This window comes from Neolamprologus multifasciatus, chromosome 5, assembly GCF_963576455.1.
Source record: "Neolamprologus multifasciatus chromosome 5, fNeoMul1.2, whole genome shotgun sequence".
Classification (NCBI taxonomy): Eukaryota; Metazoa; Chordata; class Actinopteri; order Cichliformes; family Cichlidae; genus Neolamprologus; species Neolamprologus multifasciatus.
Window position 1 is genome coordinate 27,321,967 of NC_140443.1, and position 25,993 is coordinate 27,347,959.

Below are 25,993 nucleotides of genomic sequence, written 5' to 3' on the forward strand. Positions count from 1 at the left end.
CTCATATTCTTATAGTTATGACCTAATGTATCAGAACTTTTTGTTTCATCAGGAGAGCTCATAACAGCAATTTTGTGCCTTGTAATTATGACTTTCTATTACAATGAGTATTAAAAAAAGAGTTTGCAAGAAGTCAGATGTAGCTCTGGGCCCTTAGAAGAGATCAAATAAACCAGATTAAACTCAAGTGGTAATGCCAACATAGGATAACAATGTAACATAACTAACCAGCTACTTAATAGACCCAAATCTAAAGTACCCAAAACTGACCTAGAAAAGCAAGAGTCACAGGGGAGCTAACAAATTATCTAATAAACGAGAAAACCCCCCAATTGGTTCACTAGTGATTTGAATGAATGAATAAAAATATAAAAAAGCCAGTGCACCTGCTATCCCACAGTGCACAGGAGTTGGGCGCATTTTACCGATTGTGTCCAATTCGAATGCAGAGAAGTGAACTTAGTGATTGAAGACCTGAATTTCACTGCTTTGAACTTTGAACTTCAAAGTGTTAAACATGCACTTTGGATGCAGTTGGAAGTCAGACTTTAAACACCTGTAATCACATCTATGAGTGATGCCACCAGTTCCTGGAGTACACCTGTGCTTCACTGCAGCAAAATGAAAAATGAAACTGCTTGTGCCACGATACAGTTGTGCAGTGTTTTACGCGGTTGTTGAGTTTACTGTAGAATATAATGTTGGCGGTATGTTTGTGCATTAGTTGTGTATTTCACAGCCCTTGTTCTTCCCCACGGCATAAATTCTTTATTTAAAATCGATTCATACTGTGGAGCAGCTTGCTGGTTAATACACCATTTAATGAAGAAAAATGGGTTTCATCTAAACCCCCACCCCCTTTTTTGAGGAAGAGTTCTTTCTGTAAGTTAATCAAGCGTAATAAATTGTTATAACCATCCTCATGAAACTGTTCATGCTCTTATTAAGACAGGACAGTAGAGAGATCAGTCATTGCCATCTGTGTGTCTCAGTTATGCAGTAATACCAGCTAATACACATGCAGCGTATTTGTTCTTTTATCTGCAGTGTGGCTGATCTCAGATATGGAGAGGGAGGGAAGAACTCAAGGTTAATCATTTCTCAGTTGTGTTATCACAGTTATGTCTGGGAAATGTTTGGGGAGTATTCTCTTTGTATGCACTGGATACGTTGCCTGAATGCTGGGTAAGTAAATGCCCACAGTCATACCTTTTGTTAAAAACTTTGTACCATTTCTGACTTACATGTATCCACGGTGGGCTTTGATATTTTGACAATCTTTGCTAGATTGCTACATTGCAGTGTGTTATTGTGCAAAGAAAGTGGCTTTTTAGTCACTTTTCTGTTATATATAAGACAGCATAACTTTATTTATCGACAACAGTTGTTTTTATCTGGGTATAGGATGTACCACATACAAAAATCGTGGAGCAAGGTGCATATCTTTGAAAGCCACTTTTCAAGACTACATGGGGTCTGGGTTTTATAAGCCGGAGAAAGATTTTGCTTTGATGAGGCGTGTTTCACCTACAGCACTGCACTAATTGAGAGTTATGGTGTAGAATCTCAGACTAACACCCTAACAGTCACACTGCTAAGGGTCACTATGTGGATATGTTTTTGCTCGTTATCTGCTGGGTGGCTTCCAACAGTGCAGAACTTCATTAAAAAGCAAACAGTTTGAAGTCCTTGTATAAACTGTTTCAACCAACTAAAAACGTCTTCTGAAACAAGGCGGACTCGTTTGATGCTTGAACGAGCACATTTCCCATTGCAGATATAGTCACCTCATGAATTTTGTCTTATGCCTGATGAAACTTTCAAGCGTTAGCCTTCGCAGCCATTTATTGTTGAAGAAATACACCGTATAACATAAATCATCCACTCAGGCTGGCAATAAAATTAATCACATTTATTACTTTATAGCTTCCAGATCACTAATTCGACCTCCTGATCAAACAGCCGATTTAATTAAAAAGTTGCAGTGATCCTTTGCGTAAAATTAGGAAGGTAAAACAAGAACAATCTGATTTGTCACACGTCTTCTTAAGAATTCAATCCACAGCTGTGGGTTTTGATCTGGCTCCCTGTGACTCAGGGTCCTGCTGGCTTTCATTTGCATCCAGTCAGAGACTAATTTACTTTTCAGAAACTGTCTGAATGCAAAATGTAATTAACCTTGAAGTCAGAGAGGAGTGCTATACAATATCAACTCCTATCAGTACTGCATGAATTACTTCTTTCTGATTTTGTATTTGGTTTGTTCAGAATCCCAAAAAAGCTTCATAAAAAGTACAATTCTCTTTCTTCCCCTCTCACCACCCTGTAACCTGTGGTGGATAAAACTTCCTGTAATTTTTTTATTTAACCCTACCAGTTTTCCACTGCCCAGTGATTGCGTGCTGCTGTTCTAATAACCACTAGGTGGCAGACTGAGTCTTTGATCAGTCAGCTGGTCTAGCAGTAGAAAACGACATTAAAGTGTACTTTAAATCAAGACCAGTATTCCCCTGTTGTTGAGCAACTGGGTAAAATCCCCTCAAAACTTCAAGCTGGGGTAACATTTCACACTTTTGCAAGCCAGGAAGCCAGTTTGCTTTCTGGCTTGCAAAGATGTTCTGCATGTCCGTGCAAAGAGGTCATTTTCTTTTTCAGCACGTTTCACTTAGTTTTCGGTTCCTCCTCATCCTCATTGTGAAATGTGTCCCGTCTCCTTTCCATATAGACAACGTATCTCACGTGATATAACATGGCCTTCTCATTTAAGGTCGCTGACACGTGAACATGGACAAACAAAAGGATGATCAGATTGACCAAGACGACAGCACTAACAACTCTGAAAAGAAGGTTAGTCAGATTAAGGCACTGATTCTTACGTACTTCTTTGTGTTGTTCTGGCATGAAAAATGTTATAATGTAGACAATCATGTCTTTGCTTTATGGAGGAACAGTCCTGTCCTAATAGTACTATATATACCTCTGGTTTCCCTGTTATTTGGCTGCTATGTCATACATTAACCCGTTATGTTATCCGTGGACATTACATAGCTGTGAAGATACTGCACCTCAGTAAATATGTACACGACCTTTGTAATTGAAACACACACATTTCCAGCTTTTCCCCCTAAAACCTGCTGCTGAAACTTAGAGCCCCACTTTTTGATCTAAAATGACATCAGCTTTAGTGGTAACCTTGTTCAGATAAAAACTAAAATTATGTTGCAATAAAGTCTGTCAGTGGATCTGCATATTTCATTACTTTTATTTTTTTGGCCAGTCCACTTCTGCAGAAACAGTGTTATGTCTAAAATGCATAGATTTGTGTGAGCTTTGAGGGAGTCTGCATATTCTCATTGTGCATATGTGGGTTCTCCGTGGGTACTCTGGCTTCCTCCCACAGTCCACATTGGATTAGGTTCATTGGCAGTTCTAAATTGTCCATAGGTGTTGATGTGAGTGTGAATGGTTCTTGTCTTTGTGTTAGCTCTTCAATGGACTGGCAGTCTTTCTAGGGTGTTCCCCGCTTTTCACCCTATGACAGCTGAGAGCCTTAATTGGATAAACAGAAGACACTGGATGGATGGAAATGTGCTCTAGGATAAACAGAATTTAATTGGTCCTTTTCTTTTATGTTTTGCTGGGTGTTAATTTTCTGACAAGTACTCAAATCGCACACATTTGTGTGTTTGCTTGTTACTGAGGACAGTGGATGTCAAATGCTGTATAGGTCTCAAAGCCACTTGGGGAAACTTTGTCATTTGTGTATTGTTGTATTTATGAAAAGAAAAAAAAAGTCTTGTTGGAATTTGCGCCCAACTCTTCACAGATGCTACAAAGTGATTGTCACACTGAGCCCCTGATTGAGAACATAGTTTAGGCTGTAAGTACCTGGAAGTAACTCATCCGCTCCATTGTTAGTCCAACTCCCTCACGCACACATGTCTGTTTCAAAGTTTGCAAGATTAAGCTTTAAGGGGCTCTAGAGAATCCATTACCAAACAAAGGAAATGCATGGAAAGACACGTGAAAACAACTCTCAGCGTCACTGGGACATATTTTTTAAGGGACTGTGGGAAAGATGCTACTATCAGTGAGTTTTTAACCTTTAAAAATATGAGATATCAATTTCCCCTATATGGCACTGCTCCCTGGGTTTTTAGGCGATTGCTTGAGATTTTACTCTTTATTAAAAATATATAAGGATGACTTATACATGCGTATTCAAGGCTCGCAGTAGCCTTATGTATTCTGTTTCAGCTTCATCTCCTTTAACTGTGATGTGGTTTCCTTTACTTTGACTTCATTTTCTCAGATAGCATTGTGGATCAAATGCAATTTCAAATGCTATCCAGAATATCCTTTCCTTCCCTTCCCCTCCCCTCCCCTCTCCCCACACCCCACCCCTTTAGCTTATCATTATGAGCTGGAATCACTACTTTTCCTTCCGTTCCTCCTCCTAAAGCTTTATCTACAGTCTACTACTCATTTTCTTTAGCTTTAATCACTGGCTCCTCATAGCTCTACTGCATCTTATCCTCATGGACTTGATAACAATACTGTGCATTCAGTTTTTTGGCTCGTCTTTGCAGCCTATTGGTCCAAGGTTGGTACTTCATAGAAAAGCTTATCATCCTTCACTTAATGCTGTATGATGTTTTAAAATATGTTTGTTGCTATAAAACAAATTAATTACACTTACAAAATGTGCACTTAAATCACACACTGGATCTTGGTGAATGAAATATTCAAGTTGAACACAGTGATTGACACACATTGTGTAACTTCTAGAGGTCATTATTTAACCCTTTCTCTCCCGTAAACCTATACACGATAGAAACTCATGGTCTTCTATAACTCGTTTACTTAATATTTTGCACAACCTTCTGATGGAGAGCGTAGCACCTTGCCAAGAGGATACTCATAAAGTAAGTATGCAATACAATCTGCTAATCAAGTTTCTTCTCCTGATGGAAAATGGTTTCAATTTAATGATGTTATCTCCTTTCATCATGTGCTACCCTGAGGGCAAACCTTTATGATTTTAACCCCTTTATTGCATTTTTTGAATTTCTATCCTTCTCTTTTGTATTGAAGTGTTTAATGAGCTTCTTTCAGGTCATCACAGTTTTAGCCTTGATATGGTTTATTTCCTATTCCCAATCTCCTTTGTCTTTTTCAGTAATAATACATTCAGTTGTCATGAGAAATATATTTCACACAGTGTTGACTAAAATGAAACAATTGACAAAATAAAAACAAAGCATGGATTTAAGAAGCTGTTTTCTTAGCATTGATGCCCAGAGTTACACAACTCACCCAGGGTTGAATTCCCTTGACTGGATCTGCCCTTGGTATTGATCAACACCAATGTGGAAAGGACTGCATGACTAGCATAATGTGTTCATGTGTGCTCTCTCATTAGCAGTCACTTACAGCCTGCCTGTTGTGTGCCGCCTTCTTTGGCTCCCTGGGCTCATCTTTCCTTTATGGCTACAACCTCTCTGTGGTCAACGCTCCTGCTCTGGTGAGTCAAACACTTGTTCTCAGCCTTTTTGCAGGGAACCACAAGTGATTTTGTACGTATTCTTTGTGTGGTAATTAAACTTTTAGTACTCATCCATAAATATTGAATGGCAGTGCTAAAACCAGGTTCTAATAAAGGTACAATTGACAGATACAGAGACCCCCCCCCCCCCCCCCCCCATTAAGAAGAAATTATTCAAAATGAACACAGTATATCAGACTCATAGACACTGTTGTAGTCAGGATTATCCCCAGTACAGTGACCATTTACAGGTATTATACCGATACATAATACCTTTAGGTATACTTTTTATATATAGGTATTATTTCCATGTGATTGCAGGACAGTCCCAGGGGAATGTCCTGCCAGATTAATGATTTCACAATTTGTTTGGGCAGCTGAGAACAGGGGAGCCTAAACCTCCAGACCAAATACATATACTTATATTAAATATACTGTACATTACATTTTGGACAGGACTGAAAATCAGTGGCAACAGGTCTGATGAAAAAGTTGATCCATAATGCAGTATCATCTGGAAAGCATTTGACTGGCAGCAGCTTCATTTTTCAGTACGACATCGATCCCAAACACACTGCCAATGCACTAAAAGCACACTTGGATAGAAAAATACACAGAGCAATACAATGAGTCACGAGTCTTCTTAGCTTGAACCTCAACAGCATTGAAGCAGTAAAGGTGGTCATACCAAATACTGACTTTCTAGCTTGTTGTATGAAATGTATGGACATTATATTTTTGCATTATATAATGTGTTTCAATGTATTTTTCAGTACTACAACTATTTCAAATTTTCCAGCAAAAAATATAAAGAAATGAGGGGTTGCTTTTGCAAAGTAATGTGTATCCAAAAAATACAACATGTGCAGCCAATGTTCTTGTAAGCTTACATTAAATGATTACAGAAAGCTCTTTTTATATTACTTTGCTGCTGGTTCACTGTGAGCTGTGTCCTCTCATCCTCACACATCTCATGTTGCTTCTTGAACACAAAACAAAAAGGTGAGATGTTAAAATGATTTTATTTTTCATTGCAGTACAATTCCCAAGCTTAGATTAAGGAGCTGTAGTTTAGAAAGCTGATAAAAACTGATTTCAGTCTACTTTTGTCATGGTCCTGAGTCTGCCGACTCAGTGTTTTGTGTTTCTTTGTGCTTTTGTTAGTCTGGGTATGTATTCTGTTATTATTTGCCATTTGTTAGGGTTCTGTTCTGTGCCTGCCCTGGTCCCACGTCTGTGTTCTGTCTGTCTATGGTGTCACACTGTCTGCGTGTGAATCTGTGTAAGTTCAGTGTCTCGTCTAGTTCTCTGTGTCTGTGAGTTTCCTGTCTTATTCTGAAGGTCCCCGTCTCATGTGAGTGTGTTCAGTTTATGTTTCCCCTGTCCCGTCGGCTCTGATTTCTCCCAGGTGTGTTGCCCTCCTGTCTCTCATCTCCTAATTACCTGGTGTGTATTTATACTGCGTGTCTGCCTGTGCTCCTCGTCGCGTCGTCTGTGTTTCTCTTTGAATCTTCTGTGTACTCAGCATTATTCCGTGTTTCACCGCGTCTCTCTGCTCCTCGCCCCGTGTCCTCCTTTTGTGTTAGTTTTCCCAGTTTAGGTTCATGTTTCGGTTCTGCCCGCTTCTTGGTTATTACTCACCGTAAATAAATCTCACTTGCACCTCCACCACTGGCTGCTATTTGGATCCTCCTTCTCACCTCCACACGACTGCTGCCCCAGCCGTGACAACTTTATATTTTAAATTAAGCATAATATTATGTTTTACAGTGTACTTTCTGACAGTTCAGTGTAATTTCACATTTTGATACTGCTCTTAACCGTGTCCATATTTTAAAATAAATTTGAAAATAGATGATTGACCTTATATGGGAAGATTTTAACAGAACAGATTCATATGATGCCTTCAGTACATTATGAATCCTCCAAACAAGCTTGAAAACAATATATAGGGGGTGGTAGTTGTACGTTTACCAAGAGCCTGGATATTTTGTCACAGTACCTCTCATAAATAAGAGGAGTATAGCACAGATTATGAACAATGCATTCTTTGTCTAAACAATGACAATAATTTTCCCACTATTTTTTATTTCAGAATGTAAAGTTTTGAAATGTTGTTTTCTTGTCAAGGACATCATGTTATTATGTTCTCTAGGACCTGCTATGCTACTATCCAAGTGGATTATTCTTTAAATGCTGTACATGCATGATCTTCCACATATCCTCCAAATTTCTTAGTGGCAGGCTATAACTGAAATTTCTTTGCTTTCATTAAAAACATTATGTCCACCCTGGGTTTAGGCTGTGTGAGACTTTATAACAGGCTGGTTTTATTTGCACCTTAGGGGCTTCAATCCTAATGTTTCAAATCGTTCACTTCTCTATACTTGGTAGAACTCAACAAAACACAGCCTACATACTATTAAGGCTTTCCTTTTTAACAATTTGTTCAGAAATGTGATGATTTTATTTTCCATCCATCCAACCATCTTCATCTGCTTTATCCGAGGCCGGGTCGCAGGGGCAGCAGCCTAAGCAAAGAGGCCCAGACCTCCCTCTCCCCAGCCACCTCCTCCAGCTTATCCGGGGGAACACCAAGGCGTTCCCAGGCCAGCCGAGAGATATAATCTCTCCAGCGTGTCCTGGGTCTGCCCCGGGGCCTCCTCCCGGTGGGACATGCCCGGAACACCTCACCCAGGAGGTGCCCAGGAGGCATCCTTGTCAGATGCCCGAACCACCTCAGCTGGCTCCTTTCGATGTGGAGCAGCAGCGGTTCTACTCTGAGCCCCTCCCGGATGGCCACCCTTCGGAGGAAGCTCATTTCCGCCGCTTGTATCCGCAATCTCGTTCTTTTGGTCACTACCCACAGCTCGTGGCCATAGGTGAGGGTAGGGACGTAGATCGACCGGTAAATTGAGAGCTTCACTTTTACACTCAGCTCCCTCTTCAACACGACGGACCGGTGCAGCGTCCGCATCACTGCAGCTGCAGCCCCAATCCGTCTGTCGATCTCTGGCTCCCTTCTCCCATGTTCTCATTTTCAAGTGACCTACTGATTACTGCATGGAATTAGTGGGGTGTAAAATACACTTAACAACAAATAATAATAAAAGAAAATTGAGAAGTAATTAAAAAAACAAGCAAACAAAAATGAACCTTCCAGATCTTCTTTGCACACAGTTCCACTCTGCACAACCCCAAAATCTGTTGCCTGGATATTTTGTTTTCTGCTTGGCTTAGCAAACTTAAAAGTCCCACCTACTGTTTAATCTGTATTTTGCAGCTAATGCTCCAGTTTACGTTGTTGTTGAGCCATTGCTTTTTTGTTTACTCCCCTTTATAGAATCTGCCCACCAGAAGCACTAGCTGATCATTTATGCAGCGCCGGCTCTCCTCCACCTCAGTAGGGCTCACCACTTCTCCTGCTGTCTTTACAAAAGCCGAACAGAATAAACCAACAAAAACGTCAAGTTGAATGAGGATAACACAACAGAAGGAATATTACAGACAGAGTTCTCACTACATTTCAAAAAAGACCGAGTCGATCTCTTTAATAGTTCACTAAAGCCACAATCATTTCTACACGCGGCACAAAAACCTATAAATGAACATTCAGCTTTCTCCACGCACAGCAGGGCCACCCCCAGCAGCGAGCCATCTTCAAATGTGGGCAAAGGAATATTATATGAAGTATTAAAAATTCATTTCCATTGAACTCTAATAGGTCGAGCTATTGAGGTATCAGACATTAGATATGCAAGTAGACCACAAACCTCTACTCATCTTAGAGGAGAAGCATCAAAGTAGGGGCAAAAAACTATTTGCTACTCTTCATTCCACTTCCAGACAATGTCAGGATGATGGGAATTTACCCATTAATAATGTATAACTACCTTCATTTTCTGTAGACATCAAATTTACCGTGCTAAAGAAATCTTCACAAAGACATTTTCTTGGAGTTAACTGGGTGCACCAGTAACATCTTTGAATTAATGTGCATGATAGTGGCATGGCATTAATCTCCCCTCGACACAAGACCTGTTATAAAAATGAAGGAGTCTTAATCATTATTTATGCAAACATTTCTTACGACAGCTTGACATTAACCGAGACAACATAACAACAGATCGACTCATGAACGGCTTCACTCTGATAGAAAACCAGTGAGCGTAAAATATTATATAGCCGTGTCAAACAGATGTTGCCATGGTACAAAATCTAAAAATATCGATTGTGTTTTGTGGCTGTGATGCTGGTGAGAAATAACTGTTCAACACATGAATAACTGAATTCGGTGGATGTTTGCAGGGAGTGATGTGATGATGATGTGAAGTCATATCTTTGGTAATTATTTATCTATAGCACGTGACTTGGCTGATCTTCAGTAAAAGTAGCGATAAGGGTGATGAAAGCCCTGTAGAAACTGGTGTAACCTGTAACCCCCCCCTTTTTTTCCCCTAGCGATAGAATTGTTTTCAGCAAATTTGAAGTGACATCAAAGGTCATTTTTCAGTCTTAAGTTAAGCAAAGCCAGCAATCATGCTCGTGATACGTGATGTTTACAATGAGTGGCTCCTAAGCCAAAGCAAGCAATGACAGCAACTGTGTGACCACTGCCCTTCCTGACAGTGCTGAAGACAGGGAGGGCTTCAGCTTTGGTTTAACAGGAATTCAACAGAGTCGCAGTTCTTAAATGAAAGATCAAAACACTACAAGGCCCCTTTCTTTGCTTTCTATGCAACCGACGTCTTCACGCTCGATGAAGACACTTTAGAATTCTCGTGGGTTGATACAAGTGCCAATAATTTAATGCGACGCATTCACTGACTCATTGTGCTTCAACTTCTTAATGAAGTCACTCAGTTTGTTGGTATTAAGCTATTTGCTATTTTTTAAAGTAAAGTTATATAAAACGTCAGACACTGTCTGCTACTTAAAGGTTGAAGTCAGATGCTTTAATGTTGCTTTGACAGGATGATACTGAAATAAGCAATCAGTGCAATTTGAGTTTTTCACTTTAACTTTAAGCAGTTGGATTAAAACTATGATGCTGATCAAGCAGTTATATGCAAGTCTGTATGTTGACATGTAAGTTTGGTGCCTCTGCTCTTGTTCTCTCTTTTGTCCTTTTTGTAAAAATAATGCTATCGTGATGCTCCAGTCAAACTATCCAAATCTCAAACTTTTGATGTGATGATTGTTTTACATGTCATTTATTAATTTTATTGGATACAAGGAGTCAATCAATCACGTATATGAACACATTAACACATTTTAGATTGCATTAGGGCAGGTAGGTCAGAGATAAGAGTGTTTCACATGTGACAATCCTGAATACAGATGCAAAGAATAAACAATTTTTTTATGAAATCTGGAACTATTCAATAAACATCCAGGGCCGCCCAGGGCTAATGACGTGCCTGCATTAAGTCTACTGAAATTAATTTATTTGCATATTGTGCAGACCAGATATAAAATCTTACCAATATTATTACTGGTATTAAAACAAAATGTCATATCATTTAACAATCATTTCCTGCTAGTCCTTTTCTTCAGGCAAAGTTTAGGTCATAAAGTCAGATTGGAAATGTAAAAACACACTCATGATACACATGATATTCAGTAAACATGTGTTGGGGGTTTCTAGGTTTAACTTTTTAAATATCAATGTTTTTTGTTTTTTTCACCATTTATCCATATGAATAACACATTTAAAACATCTCTTTTTGTTCCTTTTGTAATGCAGTACATTAAAACTTTCTACAATAAGACATGGATTGAGAGATATGGGGAGCCTATTTCAGCGGAGACGGTGACCCTCCTCTGGTCCGTCACAGTGTCCATATTTTCTATTGGAGGCCTTTTTGGAGCCCTGTCTGCCACGTTAATCATCAAAGTACTGGGCAGGTGAGAACACTGTTATGTGCTTACAATATCGTTGGTAAGAAGATTGCTTTTATATCCTTCACTCATCAGGGAATGGCGAACAGCAGTCAGTTTGGTGCAAACGATTGTGTTATCAATGAATATGAACAACACTGTAGATCCTCTGGCTTCCTTTGTTGTGGGGAGGGGTCTCTCTGGATCGAGCTTGTTCTGGTGAATCCCACAAATGCTTGGTCGGATTGAAATCGAGGGACCGCAGGATAACACTGTGCTGCACAAACACAAGAAAGGGGAATTTTTGGAGTGTGGTGTGCTGCTGTTAGCAAGGGAAAAAAGAAACCACTAACCACTTGATCTGGAACAGTGGTTAGGCAGGTGGTAAATGACCTTGTTTGTGCACGAACTGTTGGCTTCTCAGTATGATGTAATTTAACAAAATGATCCAACAAAATCATTGTGGTTTTAACACTGTGGCTAATCAGTGTATGGAGCTTTACTCTTGACAAAGCAACATGACAGAGGACTTACTTCCAAAAGATTTGTAGGGCTCAGTTTAAGGTAAACAACACACAATGATTTATGATTGCAGGTTAAATTTAAATGACACTGGTAATATTATTATTATGAATGCTTTATGAATATTTTGTTTATTCACAGTTTATTTACAACAAAGTTAATAAACAAATCTAAAGTGATGGAAGCTGCCGGGCTGGGCTCTGTGGATGAGGAGAGACAGAGTCAGCGATGGCTTAAATGTAGGGGGCGTTTTGAGCACTTGATTGTAGGGATTAGAACCATCTTATTTGAGTTAGAGGTGGATTTATCCCCGGGAGCTGCCTATGGGGCGAGGTTTCTGTGGTGGGCAAACATGACTGTTGGAGAATGGGTGGGTGAGTCCTTTTCTCTACAGGCTTTTGAGTTTCCAAGCTAAAGCAGGCTGAAGTGTGGTTGGAGGTTTTCACAAGTCGGAACATTTAAGAATCCCAGAGAGACAGATGATTCACTTGTGCACGAGGCTGGCAGCTGAAAGGAGCAGAGACACTCACGGTTAGCTGGCGAACAAAAGCGCTAATCACAGGTGACAGAGTTGGCCCTATCTTCACTATTGTAGTGAGGATTACATTGCAAGGAACTGAGATAACATCCAGCCTTTAAATGATCAGGTCCGGGTGTGTAAAGGATGAAGCAGACAGACTCCGCCCACAGGCACATTAAAATTCCAATGTCAACCTCACCTCTCCAGCTGTGACTAAATAAAAGTGATGTTAAATACAAACACAGACCCTTAAAGTGTACAAGTGTTATTTTTGTTCCTCGTGTCTCCCTTGCTGTACAAGGCTCCGTTAGACAACCAGTTCCTTTAAGTACTATAATGAATAATTTTAAATCTACTCTGTAGCAATCTCACTGTTGTCTTTAGCCTCCATTTACAATGATCAAGTACCAGTATGTTTTGTAATGGATTTAAGACATAAAAGACTGTCAGTGCACTGACTCCAAGGACATAAAAGGTATTGGTCTTTACTGACTTGCACTGGTTTGACAGCCTATATACTGCATGATGAGATCCAATCTCACAGCCAGCGTGATGCATTTAGGTTTAAGTCTTGCTCACCTACATGTTGGACTGCAGAGCCACATGTCCTACTATCCTCAAGGGACACGTTCAGGCGCTAACAAAATCACCTCAGGGCTATGAAATGATACGTCTTCTAAAGAATCTGTTATCCACTAATGACAAGAGTGTCACAGAGAGACTTTTGAAGCTTTTACTCAGAGTCATTTCAGACAATTAAGATACCCTTGAGGCTCACCTTGGATTTCTCAGGTTGCGATCCTCACTGTATTAATTAGGCTGAAGCGTATAATTCATTTTCCCTCCACATTCCCTGCTAGACATGTGGGTCAGCTGGAAGTTTTACACAGAGTTTCGGAAAGGTTGAAATTCAGATGTCAGGGACAAGAGTTGAATATATATGTTAACTAATGAGGACTCATGGAGCAATCGAAATGAAACACACTTCAAAGTATGCCAGGGAAGCCGAGGTAGGTTTAGTTAAAAAAAAAAATCAATAGAGGTGTGTGGACATTTCACCACAGACATGAAAAGAGATTAATAAACATTTGTGGTCGACTGCACTACTACACAAATGAGTGTATTTAAATTTTAGATTTAAATGTAGATTTAGACACAGCAAGAGAGAAAAGCCTTCGTCTCCGAAAGAAAAACACGGCTGATTATCATGCTGCTGGTGTTGTGTGACTGATGTTGAAATACTGAGTGCAAATGCTATAACTTACGAAATGTGCTGCTCTGAGAGTCTCAGTGGCGTTGTTAAGCATCTCACTACAAAGATGGCAAAAATCAATAGGAAGAAAACATTTTTCTTTGACCCCTGACATTGGAAAAAAAAAAGTACAGTTCAAACAAGACCTGAATGCACACACACAGCAGACAGGCATGCTGAAGAAAAAAAGCAACTTGGTCAACAAGGGCTGGTAGGGAGGTAGAATCCAAAGAGTAAAAGTAAGCAGATGAGCTGGAGATCACACGCAAATGGCCCGATGCTGGAGAACAAGGGAACCAGAGATGTTGGGTGGCCTGTTTATCTGCCTTGCCACCAGTGCTACCCAGATGATGCAGATGGGGGATTAAAGAGAGACTACTCCAGGAGGCAGGACCTGCTGTGAAAGTGGAGCTCCATCAGGGCCATGCTAGAGGCTAATGGTTAAGATACAGCAGGGAACAGGCGGGAAGACCAAAGAAGAGATCGGGTCAAGACAAAGGCTGGAAACCAGAACAGTTGGACAACAGAAGAGGTTCAGCAGGCAGGACAGACAGATGCTCTTTGAAACGGGGGTCAGTTGTGACAGCTGATGCGACCTGGTGTAATCGTGTCCTCTTGAACTGCATGGCTAGAGGCTGCACTAAATTCTGTTATGTAATAAGTGATTGAGAACTGACTGTTAGTTGTCAAGAAGAGGAACAGTTCCCACTGATTTGGTGCTTCTGGGAGCTTGGGTTAATTTTTTATAGAATACTAGCAACTAGCAATAATGAAATAGTTTCAGATTGAGCGTAGTGTAAGAAACCTCCATTACAGAACTGATTTTTCTGTTGTGATGGCCTCAAATGTGTTCCTTTGAAACTATAAAAAGTTATTCAGCTATTCCATGATGTTAGCTTTTTAAAACTCACCTATCTCTGATAGTTCTTGCTCCGCTAGCTTTTTGTTAGGTGAATTTCTTTTCATCCCAGGTGAAGCACTATAGAAATTGAATTTAATGAGTTACATTTTGTTAATTTTTACATTTTCGTTCATGTATTTTTCTTACTGACTTTAGAAAGGGGACCTTGCTGCTGAATAACAGCTTTGCTGTAATAGCTGCTGTGCTTCTGTCTCTGGGTGAAATGTCAAGATCTTTTGAGATGCTCATCCTTGGACGACTCATTATGGGGGTGGATTCTGGTAAGAAATATGCTTTTATAATTTCCCACTCATCAGACAGTGTAGAACATTCAATATAGAGCATAATGCTGTAGTGTAAGGGAGTACAAAGAAAATATTCATTCAGTTAATCATGTAAATTATGATGATATTTTTAAGTTTAATCTGGTTGACCATCTCGAATCTCGAATAAACAGGGGTCCTGTTTATTCGAGATGTTTATTTGAGACGTTAATATACCTCATAGACTTGATAGTACCATATTATCCTAATAGAGCACTTTGCTCTCAGACTGGAGGCTTACTTCTGGTTCCTGGGCTGCAGGTCACCCACGCTGTAGTCCTTTCAGTCCCTGGGGTCACATCAGCTAAGATGTGCTTCTTGGTGTCAATCGTGCGAATCACCTGCATCAGGTGTGAATTGGTGTGAGATGTTCCCCCATCCTGAATCATATGAGTCATTAAGATGACTTGACTCAATGTGTGAGTGTGGGTAGAGTCGTCTGGAAAGGTATCTCAAGACTATGTTGCAGATAAATGGTGTCATAGGCCACGACCTCCACTCAGTGATGGCCATTCAAAGAGCACATCCAAGGTGATAGCACTATTAGAGGTCAAATACCCGGGACTTCCCATCTGGTGATGAACTGAAGAAGCCATTGTGCGTTTTAAATTCAATGATCATTGATTTCACATGTGCTAAAAAAGTGCTACCTCATAAAATGCAACTCAGTTTTGGTTTTAACAGTAGCTTGGTTATACCACAATGGAGAAATAGTAGCTACCTTTAAAAATAATACACACATTTACAGAAGCATATGATAACTTGTTTACAATTTGTAGTGCGTGGAAATTAATTTAAGTAATAACTTGTTCTTCAGTGTAGACCGTTTCTGATGCACAGACCATCAATACTAGTACCCATGACTGTGCCCCACAGTTCAAGACAGCCAACTGTGAAATGTGACTTGATGTTCAATGTGTGTCAGTGCAGTGGAGCTGTTGGTGTGTCTGCACTTACATTTATGTGGTAAAACAAAACAGACTTCGATACTGATAAAAACACCCCCAATGCTTTTAAAGACAGCTGATGCTTACAGATCCTAGATAAGATACGTGAATGCATATTCCTCTACTATGTCAATACATACTGATGAGAGGAGTGTCTACATAGACACGAATATATTGTTTTTAATAGGTTTTAATATATTGTTTGCTTGTTTCTTTCTGACAGGTATTGCTCTCAGTGCTCTCCCCATGTACCTGGGAGAAATTTCCCCAAAACACTTCAGAGGTATGATTGGCCAGTTCAACTCCATTCTAATCTGCTTAGGAGTGTTCACTGGGCAAGTGCTGGGGATGCCTGAGCTGCTGGGTCAGGTTAGTGGTTTAGGAGGCTATGAACAGTGTTGGGAAGGTTACTTTTAAAATGTATTCCATTACAGAATACAGAATACATGCCCCAAAATGTATTCTGTAACGTATTCCGTTATGTTACTCAATGAGAGTAACGTATTCTGAATACTTTGGACTATTTATCATGCTGTTTACAACTATTGCTGTGATTTATTCATGTTACTGAAGGTCCGCGGCTCCGAACCATAGTAAAGGGACCTCTGGCTAATACGTCGGGTTCTGTGTCGGGCTCGTAGCCAAAAACTAGCTTTACTTTGTTGTCTGGGTCAACTTTGCTAGCGAGAGACAGAGAGAGGCGTTGAAAGGCTGCTCCAACGGAACTTATTGTTTCGGAGGAAAACACGAACACGGTGTACAGTCGAGTCTTAATAGCTTACTTACAACTGGGCTTGTCAGGCACTCTTCTTGGCTGCAGTGGTTATTATTATATTTACATGCTTCCAGCTCCCGTTTTTGCTCGATGACAACTCGTACTTTTCCTTTTTCTCCCTCCCTCGCTCACAGACACATAACGTGTATGGCAGTCCATTCTCCCTGCAGCACGGACTACACAGCCTATGATGCTACATTCTATACCTGTAGCATTCTGCCTATTAGCTTAGCACAACAACAACAAAAAGGCCTCTCTCACCCAAGAAACACGCAGAGAGAGAGCGGCACCCTGTAACCATGGCAACCGTAACGCTGCCACCTGGAACAACAGAACATAGCTGTCAAACAAAACCCAAACAGGCCTGACCCGCCACTATATGAAACAGGGAAGTACCGCCGTGTAATCCATTTATTTCAACAAAGTAACCATATTCTAAATACCACCTTTTTAAACGGTAACTGTAACGGAATACAGTTACTCATATTTTGTATTTTAAATACGTAACGGCGGTACATGTATTCCGTTACTCCCCAACACTGGCTATGAACGATTACATTTTGAAAGTGTGCTGTATATGTCGTGTTGTTTTCTGTAAGAATGGTTTTGAGGCTGGAGAAATTTTAAATCAAGACAAGAAATTTGAGTTTAGTAAATGAAAAGTGGGCTAAACATAACCACCACATCACTCCCAGTTTTCAGTATATTTTCTGTGGAGAAGGTCTGTTGACTGTGGATGTCTGTAATAAAGTTTGCTCTCAAGTCACTGTCATAAACAAACTGCATTTAAAAGCGTTTCAGCAAGCCCAAAGCCAGTGTGAGTGAGTGAGTGAGGAATCTGAATCAATAAATTATGCTAAACGTCATATAAATTGGCACTTTAAGTAAAATGTGAACCTGTCATGACTTTGGTGATGCATTAGATAAAGTACTATTCACCTATTGTGAGAGTTGTCACTGGTTGAACTGGTTCCAGTCTTGGTTTACATTTTGTGTTTTGTTCTTAGCTGAATTTTTAGATTTTGACTTATTTATTATACATTATTCTAATGTGAGACTTAGTTCTCACATTATTGATAAGATAAGATTTTATTTCTTATTTTTAATGTGGTAACCAGTTACATGTTCTGTTTTGTCTTCTTTTCGGTGTGTTGTTATATTTAATAGTAGTATTAGTAGTTTCCTCAGCTTGTGTCTTATTGTACCTTATTTCTGCATTTATGCCTCTGTCCCTCTGTGTTGCCTAGTCTCTGACATCTTAAGTTTTTGTGTTGTTGTTTGCTAGTTTCCTTTGGTTGTTTCCTGTTTTGCTTTGAAGCGTAGTTTTCTTTCATGTCTACTGTCAGGTTTGCTTCCTTCCTGTCCTCCTCTGATTCCCTGATTGTTTTCACCTGTTGTTAATTGCTTTCACCTTTTTGTCAAAGTGTATGTGTGTGTGTGCAGCCCAATTTATTCTCTTTGGATTTTCATGTACCTCATGTTGTGGTTTTTGTTATTTTTTGTATCTTTTGCATCAGCTGTACTATAGGCTCGCTGTCAGCTCATTCTTTTGTTTCTTGGATCCTGTTTGTTTCCTCTCGCCTGCCTGACAGGTTCCACTATATGTCTGACTTACAACATAAACCTATCAATATTAACTAGAAAAAACACTTTGAAAAAATACAGTAGTTAATGAGTAGTAAAAAAAATTATTTTATCACCGATAGCTCACAAATTGTTCATATTTTGTTCATATTCGACATGTTTAGTTCACACAATGAGAGGAACCAGCACATCAGTTTAAACTTTGGTAAAGACAGTGAAAGAGTCTAATCTTTTCCATCCGGACTGGACAATGCCAAGATCAAATGCACCCAGACAACCTGGCTGCTGGGGAGTTTCTAGTAGGTCTGTGCGATATGACCAAAATCTCATATCCCGATATAAGAATTCTGTCATCCCGATAACAATATAAATCACAAAAATGTAACATTTTCTGTAAATTCTGTGAATCTCGGGCAGCTCGACTTGCGTGAAGTGTTTCCAGCTGCGCGTCATGTAGCTGGAGTCGAGTGTTTTAACCGATGCATGAAACGATAAATTTTTAGACATAAGTTGTAACAGCCGCCGTTTTCTTTGTGAGTATTTATTACACGGCGTGCTGCGGGGAAAAGCCTGTTCTAACGTTTGAGTCTAAGGTTTATTTTTTAGCACCTGGCGGCTCTTTTTTAACTTCTCATCCGTAAATAATCTGCTCTTTCATGTGATTCAGTTTATTTTGAAAAGTCTCAACAGGATCTTGAGCTTTATTGTGAAAGGTTTATGTGGAACATAAACAAGCGGACACACGATGGTGTTACCGTCGTTGTCGTTAGCATAAAAACAAGCGCTTGTCCGTCCATAGTGTGGTTATATTAAATATAAGAGAAAGAGAGAACTTTAATAAATTAATATAGCCACTACAGTGACCATCAAAACGGTGAAAAAATATTGCCGTAAACAGTTTATTTTGCGACACCACAAAACAAACAATAGTGTAAAATGAAACGACAGACGTTTTTATATCGTCATCCGATATATATCGTTATATCGAACAGCCCTAGTTTCTAGTATTTCAATGTTGAAAGCAAAAACAAAATTCTCTATAACTGCATGTAGCAAGGAGACTATCCCAACTAACAAAGGATGAGAGACACATTACACCCTGGACACCCTGGACTAAATACATTTCATTGCAATGTTGACCCTGTGCTAACTTGCATATGACAAATAAAACTGAAAACTGGACAGGTTGCCAGTGTGTTGCAGGGCTAACACAGAGCTCTCTAGCTCCTGCCTGGTGGCTACTGGGTGACCCCTCGTCTGGGGATCCTCAGCCCTTCCCATGAAGGTGGCACGGATGCCCCTCCGGTGGTCCTCCTTGGGCTCTTGCACTCTGGGGCCTCTGGATGTCTGTGTTTGCAGCTTGTTATAATTCTAGACAAAGAGGAGTAGCAATCTTAATACATAAAAATGTTAATTTTACAGTACTCGATACAGTTATAGATCCAGAGGGTAGATTTCTAATTATTAAACTATCAATATTGAACAAAAAACTATGTATTGTAAGTATATATGGTCCAAATGTTGATGAACCCTCATTCTTCCACGGATTTTTTAGTGCACTCTCTGAACACCTTGATTGCACACTCATTCTTGGAGGCGACCTCAACCTTGGACTAAATGAAGAAATGGATAGGCTCAACACAACAGGAACTCAGCGCAATTGGCAATCCACAAATATAATCAAACAGTATATGAGCGACTATGGCCTTTGCGATGCATGGCGCTCCCTTCACCCCAACAGTAAGGAATATACTTTCTTCTCACATGTTCATCACTCCTACTCTCGTCTGGATTATTTTTTGGTCAGCAGCTCACTGCTGAGTGACATTTCAGACACTGAGATTCACCCTATAGCTGTCAGCGATCATGCTCCTGTATCTTTAACACTAATACACAAGAATAATACTACGCCAAGTAAAAACTGGAGATTTAACACATCACTACTTAAAGATGAAGACTTTATTAAATATTTTAAAAAGGAATGGACTTCATATTTAGACTTTAATGACACTCCCGGAACATCTGCTTCTGTTCTATGGGAAGCAGGAAAAGCTGTGATGAGAGGTAAAATAATTTCTTTCTCATCACACAAAAAGAAAGAAGAAAACAAAAATATTCAGGAATTAGAAAAAACCATCAAATCCTTAGAAGAAGCCTACGCGTTCCACCAAGATCAAGAAATAATGAACAAAATATGCAAAACAAAACTAGAATTAAATGAAATTATTAATAGAAAAACACAATTCCTTGTACAAAGACTTCGCTTGCAGAATTTTGAACACAGTAACAAACCAGGTCGATTTCTAGCAAACCAGTTAAAAATAAATAAAGAAAAAACAACTATATGTGCTACTAAAGATTTATCAGGGAACACAATATATGACCCTGGAAGAATAAACAAGATTTTTAGGGATTTCTATGAAACTTTATATTCACCACAAATAAACCCGTCTAAAAATGAAATTGATTTGTTTCTTGACAACGTAACTCTTCCAAAATTACTAGACAGTCAAGCAATGGCACTGGATTCGCCACTGACGCCAGGTGAACTCCAGGAAGCCCTGATAAGTATGCCCATTAATAAAGCTCCAGGTCCAGACGGCTTTCCTGCAGAATTCTACAAAGAATTCTGGACAATTTTGGCACCAGTATTCCATGGAATGTTGCAGGAAATCAAGAAAAATGGCAGACTACCACCAAATATGAATTCTGCTAACATTAGTCTCCTGCTAAAACCAGGAAAAGACCCTTTATTTCCCTCAAGTTATCGTCCAATATCCCTTATAAATGTAGACCTTAAAATAATCTGCAAAGCTCTCTCAAAGAGATTAGAGAAAATAACCCCCCTCTTAATTCATCCTGACCAAACTGGTTTCATAAAAGGTCGGCACTCCTCAACAAACACTCGTAGATTACTTAATTTAATAGACTACTCATACAATAAAAACATTGAAACCATAATATTATCTCTAGATGCAGAAAAAGCATTTGACAGAGTTAACTGGAAATTTTTATTTGCAACTTTACACAAATTTGGTTTTGGAAACTCTTTCATAAATTGGATAAGAATATTATACAATTCCCCAACAGCTCGTATCAGAACAAATGACCAGACATCCTCCAGCTTTTGTCTCCTGAGAGGCACCAGACAGGGATGCCCACTCTCCCCTTCACTTTTTGCAATTTTTATCGAACCTCTAGCAGCAGCACTTAGACAGGCTACAACAATTAAGGGCATAAAATGTAATAACGTAGAACATAAAATCAGTCTCTATGCGGATGATGTGTTGCTTTTTCTGCAGAACTCACAATTCAACCTCTCTGAGGTAATTACTCTAATAAACTGGTTTTCAAGAGTTTCAGATTATTCAATTAACTGGCCAAAATCTACAGTTCTTCCCATTAACTGCTCCTTCCATAATTCATCTTCTGCCCCACTACAATCTGGAAATATTAAATATTTAGGTATTAATGTTTCTCCTAAGCTTTCAGACTTAACTAAATTAAACCACATCCCACTTCTAAAGAAAGTAGAAGGCGATCTGACTAGATGGAAATCTCTACCCATATCACTCATGGGAAGGGTCGCCACTATAAAAATGATGATCTTGCCAAAAATAAATTACTTATTTTTAATGATCCCTAACAAACCATCACAAGATTGGTTCAGATCTCTGGATTCACATATTTCTAAATTCCTTTGGAAAGATAAACCCCCGCGCATCAGCTTAAAAACGCTACAAAGAACCAAGGATAGAGGAGGATTAGATCTGCCTAATTTTCACCAATACTTCTTAGCCAACAGGCTTCAGTTCATCTCAGAATGGTTAAAATGTACCCTCTTAGATGAGCCCTGGCTAGATGTTGAACAGGCATTATGCAATGATCTAGAGATTTCAGACCTACCATTTATTAGCTCAAACATCAAAAGACATGAATGCTTTAAAAGCATCAACATCAGCTTTTCTCTGACAGCATGGTGGGAGTTTCTAAAAATAACGGAGTCTTCATTAATCCCATGCAAACGTACACCTATCTGGAATAACCCTGACATATTACAAAACAAAAATATGATTAATTTCCCAGAATGGAGTTGTAAAGGAATTAAATACTTAGAACATATATTAGAGGGAACAGAATTTATTCCATTTGACAGACTAGTTACACAATATGGGATCAACAAGAAAAGATTTTTAGAATATCAACAAATTAAATCCATAGTAAAAAAGAAATTTAACCTCAGTCAAGTTGAATTACAAACACCACCAAGTGTGGTTCAATTTCTTACTCTTAAATCCCCCAAACTATTATCTAAAATATACGAATCAATATCCCTTCCTATTGCAAAGTGGGAAGCAGATTTATCAGTCAGCTTAGACCAAAACGTCTGGTCTCAGATTTGCTTAAAAACCTTTAAATTGATTAAAAATCCCAATCTGCAATTAATACAATACAAAATACTGCATAGAGTGCACTATACAGGTCATCGAATGTTTAAGATGGGCTTTACATCTGCCAACAACTGCTCACACTGTCAAGGCAATACACCAGACAGTTACATCCACGCTCTTTGGTTCTGTCCACCAGTGCAGAAGTTTTGGCACGAGATATGTGAGGACTTATCAAAGTGTCTGAAATGTAAAATTCCAACCTCCCCTTTAGTATGCTTGTTGGGAAATTTGGATGATGTCACTACAGAAATTAATACAGTCCACATGGTTTTTATTGCCCTATGCATCGCCAAGAAAACGGTCCTCATGAACTGGAAAAATAAAAATAATCTTAATTCTAGCCAATATAGAAACTATCTAATAGATCACATTAGTCCCGATATAGCCTCTGCCACCACATTAGATCAATCCCTCTGGGCTCCTTTGATCGGCTCCATCACCTAGCGGGAGTAGGGGGTCGTGGTTTGGTCCCGCCTTGGCTATTGTGGTTGATGTGGAGGTTGGGATGGGCTTAGGGCACCTGGAGGACCCCTAGAGACGTTATCCCTGGAGGGCTTAACCTGGGGGTTGTGTTCATAACCTGGTTAGTGGCTCTGGTCGCTCTCAGAGGTTGTTCTCCTCGTGGCCGCGTGCAGCGGGGCTGGAGGATGGTCTGTGCTGGCGGACGTAGGTTACTGGCCTGGTGGCCTGGCTGCCCCTGAGTGGATCCGGGGCGGGCGTGGGGGTTTGGGGTTCGGGGGTGCTTCGCCTCCGTGCTGGGGCTCTGGCTGGGCCTTGGGGGCTTCGGTCCTCGTCGGTGTGTCGCCGGGGTTGTGGGCGGGTGGGTGCACGGGGGCTCAGCCCTGGCGCAGGGGGCCTCTTGTGCATCGGCCTAACCGGGGGGCTCTTGAACCGGCAGGGAGGTTGTTCCATCTTTGCAGGAGTCCACTCTGCAGGTGGGGGAGAGACATAGGAGAGGTGGAGAATAAACTTAACCTGGGTGTCTGTGTCTTGTGTAGTCTGGGAGATGATTGAATGTTGGGGTGGGTACAGTTTCCTCTGCGGTGGGGTGGGGTGGGCTGCCCCGGGTCCTGTGGGGCTTGGCGGTGCTGCTGCCGTAGGCCCCGGTCTGGATGGGCCTGGGCTCCCTTGCCTTGGTGGATACCGGAGGACGGGGGTGCATATTGGGGTCAGCGGGGGAGCTGGCCCTAGGGAGGGACACCCTCCCCTCCCTTCTTTTCCTCCCCATCCCCGGCTGCCTCCCTCTTCCCGCTCCACCACACCCACCCACACAGGTAGGGCTTTGGGGTGCAGGTGTGTCACCAGGGTGCAGGGGAGACATTCCCCCCCCCTCTGTCCTCTTCTGGCCACCTGTGCCTCAATTTTATCTCACAACTTAGACATCCACATTACTTACACTCTCATAACACACACACATATATATATATATAGGGCCTTGAGGGTGGGTACGTTAACGGCGTCCAGTAGACGGTCTGTGTATTCAAACCTACCTCTGGCGCCGGTGCCCACCTCTCAATTTTAAATCCATGTAGACATTGAGGGTTCTCGGGAGGGGCCGTGCTAACACCTGCTGCTCTCTGGCAGCAGCACCATGCTCTCCCTTGTTTTAAATACACTTTAGAGCAACACGCAGCAACACTACACTTGAGCGGGAGGAGGGAGGTATGGGGTCTTAACACACCCCCGTTCTCTGCTAGCCATCGGGGCGGGGGGGCTGGGAAGAGATGCTGGCTGTCCGATTGGCCTCCCTGCTGCTGCGGAGCCTGGGGCGGTCTGCTTGCCTCCACCCCGGAGGGAAGGGTAATATCTCTTGGGTCTGGGTGCCGTTTCCATCTCTGGGGGTGAGGATACCTGGACCCGGGGTATAGAGTATGTTTGGGGAGTGTGATTGTGTGTACATGTCCATTTACGTTTATTCCTATGTTGGGCGAGTGCTGAGTGTTTGTATATGTGTGCATGAGGGTGGGAATGCATGTCTGTGTCTGTGTGTGCCTGTTTGTCTGTGTCTATATGTCAGGTCGGGTCTTAGACTCCACCTCTCTGGGAACTCCAAGGCCCTCCAAAGTGTGGAGGCCTATCTCCCCTCACCACACTCCCTGCCGGTGACTGATGCCCTCAGGGGTCGGTGCATTGTTGGTTCTTGGTGTCCGGGGCTGGGCGCTCGGGTATGTACCGGCTCACTCCCGGTGGCTACTTGGCGGGGCCTGGCGCCTGCTGCTCGGTCGGGCCTCTTCCGGGGCGCGGGGGGCCCTCGGGCCTCCGGCCTCTGTGCCTGCGGCTCGGTTCACTCTGGCACAGCTGGCTGCCGGCGGAGCCGGTGGGCACGCCGGTGCAGCCCCCTCTAGCTCCTGCCCGGTGGCTACTGGGTGACCCCTCGTCTGGGGATCCTCAGCCCTTCCCATGAAGGTGGCACGGATGCCCCTCCGGTGGTCCTCCTTGGGCTCTTGCACTCTGGGGCCTCTGGATGTCTGGGGCCTGGATCTCCTCCATGCCTGCTTCATGCCCTGGGGGACGGGGCTATGGCTCTCTACATCCTCTAGCAGACCATTACATGGGGAAACCATTTGAATACAAGCGCGCCGATCCACACAGGTGTGCACATGGGTGTTCACTGTTCGTAGACTTAAATCACACCTTTCTTGGCTGCTACTTCAAAGCACATTGTGCGCTGTCTGTCCTGCGTGCTGCACAACAACATTCAATATTTAGTATTTACTGCTGTTTACACTTAGCTAGATTAATGCGATGGTGTTGTGTATAGTATGTTGCTTTGTTTTGTTTTTTTTGCTTGTTTTCTATTCTTTTTCTCTCAACAGGTGATCCCGGAGATATTTTTTCTTCCCCCCTTTCTCACTGTCCCTCTCCCCTTCTGTTTTTCTTTTCCTTCCTCTTTCTTTCTCCCTTTCCTATCCCTCACTCATGTCTGTCCCGTCTGTAACAACTGAAAATAAAATAAATAATAAAAACAAAGGTCGATCAAATGGACCAATACGGCAATGCCATGATGATCCATTTGGCAAAATAAATCCATTGGGTATCCTTGTTGGTCTTCAGACAACAATTCTGATGGCTAAAGAACCAAATGGGACAGGCGAAAAAAAAAAAAAAAAAGAAAAAAAAAAAAAAAAAAGAGAGCGACAACCATTCAGACTCACATTCACACCTATGAGCAATTTAGAACCTGGAATGAACCCACGCAGAGAGAGGGCAAATATGCAAACTTCACACAGACAGATGGTGGATTTGAACCCAGGATCTTTATGCTGTGAAGCAACAGTGCTAAATGTGGCACC

General features: G+C 41.1%; 1 protein-coding gene across 5 annotated transcripts in view; it reads left to right on the forward strand.

The window, feature by feature from the left end:
- slc2a9l2 (solute carrier family 2 member 9, like 2) overlaps nucleotides 1–25,993 on the forward strand; it is a 99,912-nt gene that overhangs the window by 1,974 nt on the left and 71,945 nt on the right. For 2 of the 5 annotated variants that reach the window (XM_085159118.1, XM_085159119.1), the window contains exons 2-6: nucleotides 2,768–2,847; nucleotides 5,423–5,524; nucleotides 11,292–11,452; nucleotides 14,777–14,901; nucleotides 16,114–16,259. In XM_085159118.1, the coding sequence (XP_085015244.1) occupies nucleotides 2,785–2,847; nucleotides 5,423–5,524; nucleotides 11,292–11,452; nucleotides 14,777–14,901; nucleotides 16,114–16,259 (597 nt within the window). In that variant the 5' untranslated portion in view covers nucleotides 2,768–2,784. Of the gene's footprint in view, nucleotides 1–1,061; nucleotides 1,186–2,767; nucleotides 2,848–5,422; nucleotides 5,525–11,291; nucleotides 11,453–14,776; nucleotides 14,902–16,113; nucleotides 16,260–25,993 lie in introns of those variants that run through there. The other 3 variants (XM_085159120.1, XM_085159117.1, XM_085159121.1) reach the window with 3 other exon arrangements.